General features: G+C 38.2%; 1 protein-coding gene across 9 annotated transcripts in view; it reads left to right on the forward strand.

The window, feature by feature from the left end:
• Positions 1–12,779, forward strand: part of LOC105728198 (contactin-4) — a 973,166-nt gene that overhangs the window by 935,442 nt on the left and 24,945 nt on the right. For 8 of the 9 annotated variants that reach the window (XM_064361938.1, XM_064361939.1, XM_064361940.1 and 5 more), the window contains 3 exons: positions 2,900–3,075; positions 8,172–8,292; positions 11,945–12,103. In XM_064361938.1, the coding sequence (XP_064218008.1) occupies positions 2,900–3,075; positions 8,172–8,292; positions 11,945–12,103 (456 nt within the window). The remainder of the gene's footprint in view (positions 1–2,899; positions 3,076–8,171; positions 8,293–11,944; positions 12,104–12,779) is intronic. The other variant, XM_064361945.1, reaches the window with a different exon arrangement.

Raw genomic sequence — 12,779 nt, forward strand, 5'->3', positions numbered from 1 at the left:
AACCTCTTTAGTTTAATCTTTTCTTGTCCCTAGGAGACCTCTCTGGTACGTGTACAGTGCATGAGTTAGCATTGATTCTTGCTACTTCAGGGCTCAGAACATGAATCAGCGACAAGTGCTAAGTTAATGAATTAGCAGCTGTCAGCACAACTGTACCAACATAATCCTTGATTCAGGGAACTTCTCTGGTCCTCAGTTAAAAGACAGCTAAGTTTACCAATAATAAAAATCTATCCCAGATCCCTACATGTGCATAAAGAGGTAAACGTTTCTTTAGAAAAGGAATGCCATTCAAAAACGTGAGCCAGAATTTCAAATGGCTCTAGGCTTTGGGGTATGTGCCAGCTCCTTGCTGCTTGCCCAGAAGTTGTCAGGAGATAGGGAGACAAGACAGTTTTAGGAACTGGAGCCTGGACATTTGACTCCACACTCATAAGTTTGATGTGTAAGCTTAGAGCTAGAGCCAGCATTTTAGGCATAAAACCATCACTGCCGTTACCTGTCTAAGGCAGTAACTTCATTACTCATGCAGTGAAGCCCTCTGCAACCATCTGCACCCCATTGCAGAAATTCTTTGAATTCTTTCTGCATTTAAATATCTTCAGTTGACTACACATAATCAAGAGTGCAAATTGCTATATTATGCCCTTAGACTTACTCTCTGCATGATTTGTGTGTGGATATCATGTTTTCAGCAAAAAGAAAGGCAGAATTGCACAATAGACAATATGTTAACAACTCTTAGACATCAGTCTGCTCATCTGTTAAATAGGGATGATAATAGTACCTATTTGTTAGAAATAAATGAAATAATCCATGTAAAATGCTTAACAGTGCTAAGGGACTCAGTTATTATGAATGTTCTTATTCCCTCAGCCTCTGTTCTGTCTGCTATCCATGTAACACACAATCCATGCTTGGTGGATGAATCAACAAATAAATGAATTAAAATGAAAATCTAAATTGCAGAATCAGTGGGCAGCTATTTAAAGCAGAATTAGGCAACATCTTTATCAAATAAAACCCATAGAGGTATATCATTTTAGCCTGGGATCTGTTTTAATCTTCATTTTATACACGAGGAAAATTTATAAGTCAAAATGGGGCTAATCCTTGGTGTTTGCTTAGAATAAGATTGGTACTTACCTCTTTTCCTCGTTAAAACACACACACACACACACACACACACACACATAACTTTGTCACTATCTATTCCTGGTCGTTAGTCAATCAATACAGCAGATTTTTATTATCTAGTCCTCAAAAATCTTGAGTTTTTAAATCAGGGTTTTCCATATCATTACCTCTTTGCTGTACCTGTTGTTCACTTCTCATTTCATGGACATCACTCATTCGATAGTGACTAAAAGCACATTAATCCACTTATCATGATCTTTTCCTATTTTTAGAAAACAGAAAAAGTATATCCCACTACTAGATTATAACCTATTTAGGACAGAGATTTTCTTTTTCTAACTATCTGAGAAGTTTCCTTTCTGTAGTTGGATAAAAGGATAGAAAAATGTTTTAAATACTGTCTTTAAAGAGGAAATTTTAGTGTGGGTTATCAGTAAATAAGAATCAAAAAAATTCTCCTATCATTTATAATTTCAAAATTCTCAGCTGCTATTTTAATCCAAGAAGTTCCCTGAATAAATATTTAGATACCTCACAGCCTGAAATGCAATCCTGTGACTATGGGAGAGGATTAGTCAATGTTCTTTTAGTGTTTGGTTTGGTTTTGGTTTGTCTTCTTTGTAATTGTTTGATTGGCTTGGTTTGGTTTAGTATATAGAAATTTCTGGAATATGGCTTAATTCAGAATTTTATTCTTTAGGCACGTATATGGCCTTTATATTGAATTCAAACTGCTTCTCGCTATTGTACTCTCTGACACCATTTATGAAATAATGTTGCAGAAAAATAAGGGAATATGGGTGTAAATGTAGTTTTGGAGTTTATAAACTATCTCAGCTAAGCAAGCCCATTCTATTCCCCAGTTTAAACTATAATGTAAAGGTGAATTTTAAAGCTAATTGATGGTCCTTATTTTAAAGAAGTGATACACCTGTATCATTTTGTCAATGATGTTCATTACAGCATTATTTATGATTTCTAATTATAAATATTAGAAAATGTCTAATAAAATTTGCTAAAATGCCAACTAGTTCCAAAATGGTTAAAACTATAAAGTTAAAGCAGATTATAAAACTATGTTGAAAAAAGAATAAACGTGCCTATATAATATTGAGGAGGAGAAAAAGGCAAATCGTATGTGTCTTATGTTTATAATGGTGTAAAAGAAAACAACTGAAAAAGTATGAACCAAAAAGACTGGGGGAAATTATATCACCATGAAAATAGATGTTTTATCTGGTAGGATTTGTTTTTCTATTCCTTCTTTTAATTTTCCTGAATTTCCTAAATTCCCTGTACTAAAACATTTATTACTTTTACAATAGAAAAAAAGAGCCCAACAAATTTCAAATCAACATGAATTTTTTTCTGTTTGCACTCAGCTTTCTAGTGAAAGCTTTCTATGTGGCTTTCTAGTGAAACCAGAGAGATATGAAAACTTTTTCAAAGAGGCAATTCAGAGCAGGCTGCCAGAAAGCTCCTTCCAGGAGCATCTTCAGAGATCTCACCTCCATGCTCCCCGGCTGAGTTCTGTTGCTCTGAGAAGGTTCACATAATGAGTGTTTTTATCTTTTCACATTAAAAATGACCTCCTGGCCTAAGTCTGAGCTTCCCAGATGACTGAGGTTTGCTGGTCACAGCCTCAGAAAAAATAAAGCAAAATTACTTAGTATTTCATCCTGCTCTTGGAGTCTACATTTTATTTCCACACAAGCTCACAGACTTTTTTGTTATTGTTGTTTGTTTTGTTTTAACTCTCCAGATCCAACAAGGGTAATGGTGCCCCCTTCCAGTATGGATGTCACTGTTGGAGAAAGTATTGTTCTGCCATGCCAGGTAACGCATGATCACTCTCTAGACATCGTGTTTACTTGGTCATTCAATGGACACCTGATAGACTTTGACAGAGATGGAGACCACTTTGAAAGAGTTGGAGGGGTAAGTATTAATATCAAACTGTCCACAGACAACGCAATATATAAATGAACTTCTCGAAACTGACTCAAACCAACTTGTTTAGACCAACTTAACAATATATTTAAAGTTACTATTTTAGAATTTTGTTCAAGTAATCTTATGGCAAGAAACTCTTGGTCAATTCTTGCTCCTTTTTGCACAATAAATGTGGCATCACTCATTGAGCAACCCTATATGGCAGGATTGCTCTCTAACTGGCACCAATCCTATAGGTTAATTATTCATTCTGTGTATGAATTAAAAATTGAAGTTCACAGGCATTGGATGACTTGTCTTGTCCTCATAGCTACTGAATTGCAGAACTCAGCTTAAAACTTCAAATCCCAAACTCTGTGTCACATATCATACCATATACCTTAGAATCTGATTAAGAAAATAGCTTAAGGATAGTTTTCTTTTGTTTGTAGGCTGCTAATTAAACTCCCTTTGACCTTGTAGAAGGCTCATCATTGTGAATTTAGGGTTTTCTTTCTTTTTTTTGAAGTCTTGCTCTGTCAGCAGGCTGGAGTTCAGTGGCGTGATCTTGGCTCACTGAAACCTCCGCCTCCTGAGTTCAAGCGATTCTCCTGCCCCATCTCCCAAGTAGCTCGATCTCTTGACCTCATGATCCAGCCACCTTGGCCTCTCAAAGTGCTGGGATTACAGGTATGAGCCACTGTGCCCGGCTGGGTTTTCTTTCTCGAATCTGAAGGTCTGATTGGGTTATTTACTATCTCCAGGTAATTGGAATTCAAAATGATTGAGTTTTCAAAATGCCTTACTTTCCATAACTGTGTATTATCATTGAACACATAACAAGAAGAGGTTAAATCTGGAAACAATTTGTGTCTATCACAATCATTCTCAAGAAATTTTTTTCTGTTCTAACACAGCTCTATAGTTCCACTGATAATAAAGATTGACTCTGGCTGCCATTTTAATAAAGGAGTTCAATCAAAACATAGCAGAATATAAAAATGGGGCTCTGATTTGAAAAGCCGTCCCTACTTTCTATGCTGCCATAAAAATCTGTCCATCCCCTCTATGTTGAGAATAAGTTTCTGAAGTCACCCATATGATATATTGAAAGCATATTTTCCACCCAACTACAGTACTAACCCTGTTCATTACATTCTTGCTACCTTCAGCAAACAGAGTTTTTGCAGATAAATCACAGAACACCAAAAACCATTTCAATGACTGTTTCCTCAATTCTATGCCAAGTGTGGTATCTGATTGGTACAACTTTAGATGGCACAGCAAAGAAGTTAATTCATTACATCAATGGAAGCCTTGGTTCATTAGGGATTATCTCTTACAACCCTGATTGAGAAAAGCTGGATGAAATTGCCAATGTAACCATTCTGGACCTCTTTCACATGGTTCAGCTTAATAACTCTGGCTGAGAGAAGTATTAACTACTTCACAAAGACACTGGAGATATTGAATATTTTGAGATCTAAGAAAGTGCATAGCCCAATGCCTACCACAAAAGAAGTACTTAATAAACTTTAATGGTGGTATTAATTGAAAGAAGGGTAACATTGATTGTAATAACAGGAAAGTATAAATTGAGAACATTCTTCATAAATTGAGCAGAATGTTCTCACATTAAAACCAATTTCCTTGTAATCCCAGCACTTTGGGAGGCCGAGGCGGGTGGATCACGAGGTCAAGAGATCGAGACCATCCTGGTCAACATGGTGAAACCCCGTCTCTACTAATACAAAAAAAAAAAAATTAGCTGGGCATGGTGGCGCGTGCCTGTAATCCCAGCTACTCAGGAGGTTGAGGCAGGAGAATTGCCTGAACCCAGGAGGCGGAGGTTGCGGTGAGCCGAGATCGCGCCATTGCACTCCAGCCTGGGTAACGAGCGAAACTCCGTCTCAAAAAAAAAAAAAAAAAAAAAAACCAATTTCTTGGGCAGGAGAGATATTAAAAGTGCTAAATCCCAGAATGGCACAAGCACCAACCAATTAGAACAGATGCCTGACCAATCAAAGTGGATGTCCTACCATTCAGACACATGTAGCCTTTATGCCGGGTTGGTGCCAGGGCTGAGGCAGAAACAGGGACTCACCCTAATGAAGTCAAACACTGATGACCACCTTTTGTAGAGACAGCTGTCCCTAGTGTTGCTCACATTCATCTTTCTATGGGAAATGTCTGTCTCCTCTGTTTAGTGCTAACGCCAATCAACTCCTGATGAGAAATATATAGAAAATTAAGGACAGCACAACTACATGTGAGATCTAAGTGTATTAGCCACCAGGATCATTAATATCTGTGGAGTCAGGACTTAACAATAGAAGAGATATGCAAGTGCAATTATGAAGTCAAGTCTATTTCCGTTTCAACTTCCTGGGTCAGCATGGTGGAAATGATGCTTGTATAGCTAACCTATTGAGGTTTTAGAAAAATTATTATTTCATCGTCCTCTGATACCCCTTGAGTATTCTGTCAGGAACAGAACGGACTGCAGTGGGGGAAAATAAGCAGATGCTGTTGTTTTCTTTGGTAGGAACATACAAAATGTAGATCTTAGTTAGTGGTTGGGTCTGGATGACTTCAAAGGGAAAGAGAAAGTTATTGTGGTCTCCTTTAATGAGACTCTTACCTCACTCCTGACTCTATTTTCTTCTTTGTTTCAGTTTTACTTTAAAAACACAAATCCAGTCAAAATTTGTAAATAACTACAGTACGTTCTAAATCACAAAATCAAAATTTTCTGCTAATAGGTTACCGTGTTCTGAAATATCCAGGCTACAAGTTTCTTTGACATTTAAGCCCTTGATGAATAAAGTGAATTAGTGAGATGGTGTAGGCATTTCCTTAAAGCCAATGTGGCTTCCCACCTTCCCTGCACACATTCCCTGGGGCATATTTTTTTTAATCCTGTATTCAAATGTGAATTTTCTGAGGTAAAGTATGTGAAATTTCTTAGGTAAAGTATCAGTCATCATAATAATGATTATGATACTAGTGATGATAATTCCTTGTATCTGCAAAGTGCTTAATCATTTATCAAGTACTTTCTTATATACATTTGACCCTTGAACAACACAAGTTTGAGCTGCGTGGGTCGACTTATATGTGGATTTATTTTCTACCACATCAGATTGAAAATACAATATTTGTGGGATGTGAAACCTACACTTATGGAGGACTGACTTGTCATATACACAGGTTTCAGAGGGCTGACTGCAGGACTTGAGTATGTGCAGATTTTAGTATACTACAGGTCCTGAGTCCAATCCCCTGTGTCTACCAAAGGATGACGGTAATATCTTCTTAATCCTCACAGAAATCTTGTCAAATAACTTAACAATTATTTTCCCATTTTATTGAGCAATTATAAGACTTGATCTGTAAATAGTGGCATCTGGATGAGAAACCAAGTGTTACAAACAAAAGACATTTTGGGTTAAAATATCACAGCTTTTCCTGAATTAGGAAATATTTAACAATCATTTGACATGATTGTTTCACAAAGAAAATGGATCATGGCCATCAGTAATACCAGTTTCGAGTTAATCTATGTTTCACAGTTTTCAGAAGGTTTTCACATACACAGATAATCTCATTTGATTTTCACAACCTAGCATGAAGGTCAATAAAGGTCTTTCAAAAAATCAGTAAATTAAGGCCAAGAGAGATTAAGAGATTTAGATGAAATCACAAAGCAGGAATCAGCCCAAGACAAGTAAGCACCAAAACTGTAGCTCCTCCTTCACTCCACACTTTTGCATCTCTTCTAATCCTATTTCTAATTGGATTAGAAGTTCTATCTCTTCCATTATCCTTGGTAAATATGAATGTGGCATGGTGTACTGAAACAATGGACATAAACCAAGTACACATTAATTTTGAAGGAGAATGAAGATATGGTCTTTCTGGATGCTAGTCTAGTGTTACTGTTAATAACAGGGACTATATGGATTCAAATCCTGGCTCTGCCATTTTTTAGCTAAGTGACTTTAGGCCAATCTCCTAACCTCTCTATGCTGGTATTTCCTCGTAAAATAAGGATAACAAGAATACCTGCCTCAGAGGACATGTGAGTATTTAGTAAGTTTAATAAATATAAAGCACTTGGAAACTGCCTGTCATATAGTAAATACCATTAAACATTATCCATTACTATTGTCATTGGAGAAGTAGCAACAGAAGGGTCTATGTCAATTTCCTACACTATAGTTTGGAATGGGAAAATGACGGAGGGCCAATATACCCTAAATTATCTTGTCATCCGTTACAGGTTTAGAATGAAGTGTAGTTTTTCAAATCTGACCTCCAGGGTGGTCGCTTGCTCAAGCAGCTGTTCTCCAAACTTTTGATTAACAGGGCTATGAACCAGACTCCAAGGTGTAGCAGTGTTCTTCAAGTAAAATGCTGCCTTTGTGATAGCCTGTGGAATCATCTCCTCACATTTATTAAAAGTACTGTGCTGGCGAACACTGTAGGAATATTTCTGGGGCACACAGACATCCAGACCAGGATGTAATTAGTCCAGTTCATCTGCTAATCAAACTTGCATTTGGCATTTGGAATACAAATTAGCACTGTTCCACACTAGGTGAAGTGAGATTTCCTCAGACAGTCTGGTCTTCCTAATCCTTTAATTCAAACCTGGAAGCAATAAGAATGCTGGCTATAAGAAAGGATTGTGCAGTAAAATGCAGATACCTCCAAATGTGGGCTTGCTTTCCTTTTCCAACTGTAGAGTTCTAAAATATCATAATGCCAACAAAGGCTATACACCGAGGGCGTGTCTGAAGAAACTCACAAAACTAGATCAGCAGCCACTGTAAGTTACGTCCTTCCAATGTGGGTGGCAAACTGCTCCAGAGACTCAGAGAAGCCAGACACCTGAGGTCTTGTCGAAGATGTGTTCTGAAAATGTTGGTGTTCTTATCTCTCAGGCAGCCTCACATATTTTTAATAGGCTATGGGTTGCATCACTAATGTTTTCATCAGCCAGTGTAAAATAAATCCATTAGTCACAGTGTCCTTCATGTGATAATGATATTTAGAGCTCATTAAAAAGTAATTGTAGCCACTTTCCCCTACTTTATCAGCAGGATTCAGCTGGTGATTTGATGATCCGAAACATCCAACTGAAGCATGCTGGGAAATATGTCTGCATGGTCCAAACAAGTGTGGACAGGCTCTCTGCTGCTGCAGACCTGATTGTAAGAGGTATTGGATTTTGTTGTTTTTGTTCTTGAAATACTTTCGTGATATCTACTCTAGCACAGAGTTCCAAAAACCTCAGTGGTTTAGAATTATGGGAAAAAGTCATGCAGAAGCTGAACATTGTAAACAGTGGCTAAAAGTCCACAAAAGTTTCTGGTGCATGTACAGTTCCTCAGTGGCGGTTGTCAGAAAATGCACCAAACACATCCAGTAACTTTACACTAAAAATAACTCTTTCAAGTGCCCGATGATGGCTGTTGCAGTTGATATGACCTCCTAGAATAATTTTAGGTGAACAAAAGCAGAAGTTTAAAGAGGGATTAAACTGTGCCTTTTTATGTTTCATCCGGGATAAATTGAATTCGTATCCTAGGCCACTGATATAACAGCAGCTTAAGTAAAATTATCACCAGGTTTTTCCAAGTTTCCTTTTTTCCCTAAACTTCACAGTGCTGTTCAGTTCCTAAAATAGGATTTTGGGAGAGGACACTTCCTGACTGCCTGGGATATAGTAAATAAGCTGAGAGTCGATGTAAATACTAACATTTTTGAGATTCTCTTGAATATTATCAATATGACCTAATTTGGACCTGAGAGCTGTGACCCCTCTGGCTGAGCCACACCAATTGAGTACATTCCAAGCCTCATTAAACCAGTTGGCAAAGAAACTGTAAATGGACTTTTAAGAAATACTTTTAAATGAAAATTAAAATCTTCACAAACCAGTGTACATACCAAAATCCAACCTATGCATGCTCAGGGGCTTTCCATAGCATTAAAAGCGAGGCCAATCCAGACATCAAAATAATCTCTTGGCTAGAGTTTCCTTCATCGGAATCCCTAACTGTTGGTGTTGAGGCATCTTTGGACAGCAGGCAGAGTGCATGGCAAAACTTAGAATGCAAGAAAATAAAAATTTAGGGTATGAGAACTGGAGGCAGGGTTAATGTGCATGCACAGACAACAAGGTATTATTGGAAGCCATAAAGAGTGTTGCTATATCCTTTAGGCATAATGTAAGGGGGAAATGTGTGGGAGTTAGCAACTTAACTAATTGTCAAGAGAGGTCAAGAAAAATAGTAGTTCCGATGTGTCTGCTCTGTTCCCCTTTAAATTGCCTTTTAAAAAAACTGTCAGTAACAGTGTAGACAAGGGCTAGATATGAAAAAAAAAAAACTTTTAACCTAGGTAGACCTGCCCACAGAATAACTTATAGAAATGTGTTTATTTCCATTTTAAAATACACCAGTGCTGTTCTGCTCTCCCCTTGGGGACAAAAGAATTCTGTTGCTGAAAATTTATCCTCTATTTAATTAGGATAATGTTCAGATTAGCAGTTTAAACACCAATATATTAGACTAATAAATATTTAAATCAGTAATACTTGAAGTTCTTAAATGATATTGTATACTTCATTTCACAGAAAATAACATTAAATACCAGGAGGAATTTGCAAATGCAGTCTAAAAGAAAATCTAGTCTAATCAGTTAATAAGGCCAATAAATTAATATGCCGTTTAAAACCATAATCTTTCATTTTATCTCCTTCAGCTCTGCCCTTGCAGCTTTTCTTGCACATTACAGAGAAGGGAGGCAGGAATGTATTTCACCACCCTGAAAGAGATTTTCATATTTGAAACTATAGCAGCTTTGGGTCTTGGCTCCGGTTTGATTTTCTGAGCCCTGCTCTATTTAACGTATAGTACTCTAATGGCAGCCAGAAAGGCCACCCTTCCTGAGGGAGAAGCAGACCCCAGAATCAAACCAATCTTCTCTTTGCCATTGCCCAGGACAAAATCTTCTACATGCCACTGAGTTTGTTATCATTTTGTTCAGAAGACAAACATTTGTACATTTTTCATTTTGAAAGAGGGAGTCAACTTCCCCAAAACGAAGTTGGTAAACACTCTGTAAGGTCATATCTACGCATGAGTAGGAACCGGGGACCGGAAGATAAAAAAGAACAAACAAATTCAGGAAAGTACTATCTTCTCTCCAGTGGCCAAATTCATACCAGCCCTTCATTTCCTTCCTATAGAGAGGCCAACAATGGACCTAGGTATTTCCTATTGATTTAATTCTTTGAAGAGTTCAGAGGGAAACACTTTTCTATTTGTAGTACTTAGGTTTTAAAGGCCATCGATGCAGCATCCATAAAGAAAAAAGGTAGGGAATGCCAGGATGAGAAAACTGGTAAAAAACAGAAAAACAAATTAAATTGTCTTCTAGACTTTATCTGGTTAAAAGGGGTCCCAAGACCAAAGGTTACATCAGCTCTATCTAGGTGGCATTAGACTGACATGCTGAAATGTCACCATGGAAAATTAATCAGTTCCAGGATACAGATTTCCAGACATTTCATTCAGGAGTGGGAGGGAGAAGATAAATTTAGTCTCACCTGAGGGTCTATAAAATGATTTTTTAAAAAAGGAAAGAGAATTTAGGGCATCACGTAAAGAGTGAAGGAGCGAATTCTAGAACAAAGTCTAACTTCAGGAAATTGCCGTTAACTTTGCACTGCTCTGTGAGAGGTCTCTTTTTTCCCTGTCCCTGTGACATGGCCAGATAGTATTTGGGTAGTACATTTGATTGCTAGACTGGGGATTAGCAAATCCCTCCTAGGAATGTCTCCTTATGCTCATCTAATGGGCATGAGGTTTGTCATTATGTTCTCTCACCATCACCTTCCCTCCTGAGGTGGTCAATTGTACCTTGTTAAAAATGCATTTAACTGCCTGGTAAGAGATTTTCATGTTGGAAAGTAGGATAGCTGTGGGTCTTTGCTCTGGCTCTGTTGATATTTTGTCTTTACCTGCCAGCTGCTTTTCATCCCTCTATTTCTTAATTAGTTTCAAGCCTTCATTTAAATCTGATTTCTTCCCCTTTCCATGATTTAAGTACATGGACAGAAACAATGAACATCAGGAAGAGAGGTAGAAAAATACAGGTATGACTTGCAGAAACTACAAATGAGGGTCTTTAGAATCCAGCTCAATTTTGAGATTGCTTTGAAGAAGGGAGCGCCTTGACTCTTGCGCACTGGCCATTTTCACAGCAGTTCCCTTGCACACAAGTGTGTGCTCATGTGGGATGCAGGGTTGGGGGTTGAGGAGAGTGCTAGTAATTACAGAGCAGCAGAATGTGCAGAGCAACACTTTAACCTTCAAAGTTTTAAAGCCATTTCTGCTCAAATCTATATTCCCAGTGGTAGAAATAACAATTTCTAGCAGACTATAATCTTTATGACATCAGGAGCAATATCTATCTTTTCTCACTACTATATCCTCAAATAACACTGTCTGATCCATAGTAGGAACCTATAAATAGATAATGAATTAATGAATATGGACCCTTTTGGTACCCCCATATTTTCTATTAACATTAAATATGTTGTTGTAATTATTTGTTTACCTGTTAGTTTTTCATATTAAACTGTGGGCCCCTCGAAGGAAGGAGCTGTGTCTCATTTATCTCTGTGGCTTCCAAGCCAAACAAAGTTCCCAACTCATAGTTGGAACTCCAAAGGATTTAACAAGTGATGAATCTGTGAGTGGGTATATAAATAAATGGGTCAATGCCCCATTCAAATATGTGGCTCGTTTACTTGAGTATTTGAATACACTGCTCCAATTCTGGGGGTCTTGCTCTTTCCCAGGTCCTCCAGGTCCCCCAGAGGCTGTGACAATAGATGAAATCACAGACACCACTGCTCAGCTCTCATGGAGACCCGGGCCTGACAACCACAGCCCCATCACCATGTATGTCATTCAAGCCAGGACTCCATTCTCCGTGGGCTGGCAAGCAGTCAGTACAGGTACCATATTGGATGCTTTGCTCAGTGACATCAGGAACTCAGCATACCAGACATAGCACTGTAGCAAGGAACATCTAAGTTCTCATTCAGACACTACTACAAATGATATATTATGGCAGCGTTTCCTAAACCTTGGCCAACTGTACTATCATAAATATTTTTCTTTTCTTTTTCTATTTTTTTTTTTGAGACAGAGTTTTGCTCTGTTGCCTAGGCTGCAGTGCAGTGGCACAATCTTGGCTCACTTCCAACTCTGCCTCCAGAGTTTAAGCGATTCTTGTGCTTCAGCCTCCCTAGTAGCTGGGATTACAGGTGCCCACCACCAAGCCCAGCTAATTTTTATGTGTTTAATAGAGACAGGGTTTCACCATATTGGCCAGGCTAATTTCAAACTCCTGACCTCAGCTGATTACCTTGGCCTCCCAAAGAGTTGGGATTACAGTGGAGCCACTGCACCTGGCCAATATTTTTCTTTGCATCAAATCAAAGTTGTTTTTTGTTTAACTCATCCTAAGCAATAGTATCTGTGAAATGGTATGTCCAGGCCAGGTTTGGTGGCTCACGCCTGTAATCCCAGCACTGTGGGAGGCCAAAGTGGGTGGCTCGCTTGTGCCCAGGAGTTTGAGACCAGCCTGGGCAACGTGGCGAAACCCTGACTCTACAAAATATACAAAAA

This window comes from Aotus nancymaae, unplaced genomic scaffold (assembly GCF_030222135.1).
Source record: "Aotus nancymaae isolate 86718 unplaced genomic scaffold, 86718_ANA_hifiasm-v0.15.2.pri h1tg000046l, whole genome shotgun sequence".
Classification (NCBI taxonomy): domain Eukaryota; kingdom Metazoa; phylum Chordata; class Mammalia; order Primates; family Aotidae; genus Aotus; species Aotus nancymaae.